General features: G+C 38.6%; 1 protein-coding gene across 2 annotated transcripts in view; it reads left to right on the plus strand.

The window, feature by feature from the left end:
- The first annotated feature begins 89 nt into the window (after nucleotides 1–89).
- The window catches only part of BLOC1S5 (biogenesis of lysosomal organelles complex 1 subunit 5), a 9434-nt gene continuing 5465 nt past the window's right edge, over nucleotides 90–4058 (plus strand). Inside the window, exons 1-2 of one of the 2 annotated variants that reach the window (XM_017746914.1) lie at nucleotides 90–1239; nucleotides 3346–3475. In XM_017746914.1, coding sequence (XP_017602403.1) covers nucleotides 1078–1239; nucleotides 3346–3475 — 292 coding nt within the window. In that variant the 5' untranslated portion in view covers nucleotides 90–1077. The remainder of the gene's footprint in view (nucleotides 1240–3345; nucleotides 3476–4058) is intronic. The other variant, XM_008643456.2, reaches the window with a different exon arrangement.

Below are 4058 nucleotides of genomic sequence, written 5' to 3' on the forward strand. Positions count from 1 at the left end.
TAACCCCGCGGCAGCGGCGGAGAGACGGCCCAGGGGCCCGGGAGGGGAGGCTGGTCCCGTGACCACCCAGGGCCGGTCCAGCTCTCCGGGACTCCAGCGCCCTCCAGCCCTCCGAGGTTCCGCGGCGTGTGCTGAGGTTTAAAGCTGGACACCTGGGGGGCTTAGCTGGCTTTCATCTCTCAGAATTGGAAACTAGGGTGTCTCTGTGGCTTTATTTCGGGGAGCCGGGTCGGCCACGGAGGCCCTTGCCACGGGCATGGAGTTTCTTGGGGAAGCACTTACTTGGGTCTTGTTTGCCCAAGTTTTGTCCTGGTTAATCCGTGCGCAGAAGCGTTTGGACTGGGAAGTGGTTTATCCCATGCTTTATTTACTGCAGTCATGTCTTTCCCGAATTTCTAAATAATCGTCTGCACCGTTTTGGACGGGTGGGGTTCAGGGTGTAGAACAAACCCAGGTGGATACAGTAGAGACGGGGAGCACAGGGCAGGTCCAGCAGCTGAGGCAGGAGAACACATCATTTAGATGGCAGCGCCGGCTAAAGTCTTTTTTGGGACTGTGCTGTGTATTTCTTGAAATAGTACTTGCTATGCTCTCACAGTGCTTTTCAATTTAGCAGGCTTTTTCTTTGTGACACGTGACCCTGTTTCTCCGCACATACTTAAGTAGCAAATACTCTTTTCCAAGACTAAATTTCAAGTCTGGCCCTGGAATACAAGAAAATGCTGACAGTTTTCCTTTATAATGAGGATTCCTTTTGTCTTTTGCTGCAGAAGATTCCCACGCTTACGCTGTTAATCTGTTAAACTGCAGCATTTAGTTCTGTTCTTTTACCAGCATTAGCAATCAGATACGGAAGCTGTACTGAGCAGAAAGAGCGTTGAGACAAAGGGTGCTGAGCCACAGAGGAGAGCATTCACCCTCACAGAAAGGTGTCTTTGGCATCTGGAATACTGGTTCGTTGTGTTTTATCTAAGCTGGTGGCTTGCTGGATAGATAGGTTACCCTACAAATACTGTTTTGATGCTCTTTTGGTTTTGTATGTACTCGGTGAGCAATAGTCCTTCCTCACACTGAGGTATGGTGTACTGCCTGTGTTTTGTAGCCTGGTGTGGGAGTGAGAGAAAAACTAAAATTCTGGCTGTCATTAATCTTCTAGATGTTGGGGAAGTCTATTCAAGACTGCTGGATCACCGACCAGTAATTCAGGGAGAAATACGTTACTTTGTTAAAGAATTTGAAGTAAGTATTTGTATCTTATTGGCTGCTGTCACAGTCTGAAACTTTGAAAAGTTTTAGCGTCTTTTTAGATACTATAATAGGTACATAACTTTCTTCAGAAGGACTTGACATAGATTTTTTTCCCAAAATAACACACCTGCAGTATACATCTGCATCTTTAGCAAACAAGGTGGTAATTTAGGTCTTTTAAAAGTTTTGAAAGGGGCATGTGGGTTTTTTTTTCCTGCAGAAGACTGGCAGGAATATTGATGTAGGAGAATAATGTAGTCCTAACATCTTAGAGAAGTCTAGTTGGTTCAAGGAAAGTATTGTTGGCCAGTATAGGTTTACATTTCATTGAGAAACTACTTTATGCCTCAGCTGGATTCAGCTAGCATAGCTGTAATTTTATTTTCTTTGGTTTTCATTACACGAGACCAAGTGATATACTGGAAGAGAAGAGCAACACTTCATGCAAAGTAATAAAATCATTAAAAATTGAATGACTGTTATCTGATTGGCTGCAAATAAGGCTAAAGTACTGAAGGTGTAAAAGTGTTTATATACAGCTTTGCCTGCAAAGTATAATTTGGTTTCCACAAGATGGCAGCAAAAGTTTAGAAAATTTGAATCTTATGCCAGCAAAAGGCTGTTTCTGAGTAGATTTTCTTTCTTACAGTATGCGGAATTTAAAGTCTGTCTTGAAAAAGCGGTTACACCTCAAAATTCCTGTATGCAGACCTGATTTGAATGACAATAAAATGTCTTTCCCCCTCACTGCCCCCTCCCCCCTAACCCTGATTGTAGCTTACATTTCAAGCAGGTCTATTTTGTCTCTGCTGGTTTAGCAAAATACAGATGTGAAGTAAACTCCTATCAGATCTGTATCGTATGGGCTTGAGAGTCATAAGAAATTATTTCTTTTCTCTTTTTTCCCTAACTAAGCTGTAAGTAAGTAGTTTTACATGTCATTCCACAGGATGGAAAATATTAAACTCACAGACAAAATTAGAACTTATATCTTTAGGCTGATAATTCATATATTTGTCCCATTTCACCTGAAGTCTTGTTCTGTTCCTTAGACAAATTTAATATATTCTTAGATCTTTTATTGAAATTTTATTACTGATTTATACTTTTATGGGAAAAATAGCAAAGTAGAGGATTGTTTAAATTTTTGCAGTTTAGAATTTCTTTTAAGTGGGCTCAGGACCACCAGCACCCAAAAACTCCACTTGTTTCTAACTTTGAGGTAAGAGACACTTTCTTGTTGTAGTAGGATATGTGCTTATTTTTTCAATTACTAGCACCTAGTGTGCAAGGAATGGAGATTTGCACTCAGGAAATCTGGAGCCTGTTTAATTAAGGTGTTTTACTTGTCTGTGCTTATGTTTCTGAAGTTTTAAGATGGATGTGGTAATCCCTGTCCCACTTCATGTGATACAGTGGTTTTTGTTTATGTAGAGTTTTTATCTTAAGTAAAGCACTGGTGAAATTCAGAGTGGGAATAGTGCTGTGGCTTCAGAAAAATAGATTTTTTTTTTTAATTTAGACAATAAAACAAGATCTTACTGTACTTGTAATTAATCATGATCAATAGTGAGCTAGAAGAGCTGCCTCTTTAGTCAGCTGTATTATATTATTTTTTAGTCAACTTCATTGATTTACTTCAGTTAAAACAATTTTTCTTGCATTGTTTTCACCTCATGCCATGCTAAATGTGGAGGGTCAGACATCAAGCAAGCAGAATCACTGCTATGTTATTTCTCAGTAACAGCTGAATTATAAAAATGAAATGCTTTCAAGCTCTGTTGCACTCTGTTGTTTTAGAGATGTTGTATATTATCTATACAAAACAGCACATTTTTCCATATGGTGTGTAACTGTCTTTTCTCACAAGGGCCAGAGGAGTCATTCAAAGGATTCTTGTATTTTAATGTAAAGAATGGAGCATTGCTGTCTTTTTTTGGCAATTTTATCTATGTTGTTAAATAAGTAGAGAACACTTTAGTAGGTAATGATCTAGTCTTTGAGATGAAGCTATTAGTTTATCAACTGGGAAGCCATCTTTAATTTGCAAAGTGAAATTCCTTGCTAGCCACTCACCTTCTTTCATTTTTGTGGCAGGAAAAACGCAGTCTCCGAGAACTGCGAGTACTTGAAAATCTAAAAACCACGATCTTTGAAACAAATGAACGTGTTCTTCCAAAGTGTGAGCAGGCAATGCAAGACAATTTGAGTGAAACCTTCAAGAGATGTAAGCAGGTTGCTTCTTATTGCTCTTGATGCATCGTTTTGAGTAATTTAAATAGTTTGGATTCAAAATATGATTTGTAAAAGCATTACCCCACTTGGGTAATTTTCTACTGTTTAACAAACTGTGCTTTGTTCTCGTTTCTGTGAAATTTTAAAAGGGAAACAACAGGGACATTTTTAATATGTAGTAGTTCAGCCAATCAGCTCTTGCTAAGGTTACATTAAAGTTTTTTGCTGGTTTGAGTAGAAGTTGTTTCAGCTCATTCTTTTCCTATTCAATTGGAAATAGTACTCCACATTGACTAAAGCCATGGGCAAAATTTCAGTTTCCTGGTTTGTTGCAAGCATGCTGTGGTGTTACCTTCAAGTGTCTTAATTTTCCCGCAGGAGTGTATAATACTGTCTCCTATCATTTAAAACAAAACTTGCCACTGTATAGCTATGAAATGTATTATTATCATTATCTTCAGTCACAAATTGGGAAGTAATAGTGATTACATGCTAATCTCAGTTTCATCCTTATAATAATTAATATATTTCTTTAGTGCTCAGATTTTAAAAGAAAGTTTAAGATTTGTAATAAA

This window comes from Corvus brachyrhynchos, unplaced genomic scaffold, assembly GCF_000691975.1.
Source record: "Corvus brachyrhynchos isolate BGI_N302 unplaced genomic scaffold, ASM69197v1 scaffold100, whole genome shotgun sequence".
NCBI lineage: Eukaryota > Metazoa > Chordata > Aves > Passeriformes > Corvidae > Corvus > Corvus brachyrhynchos.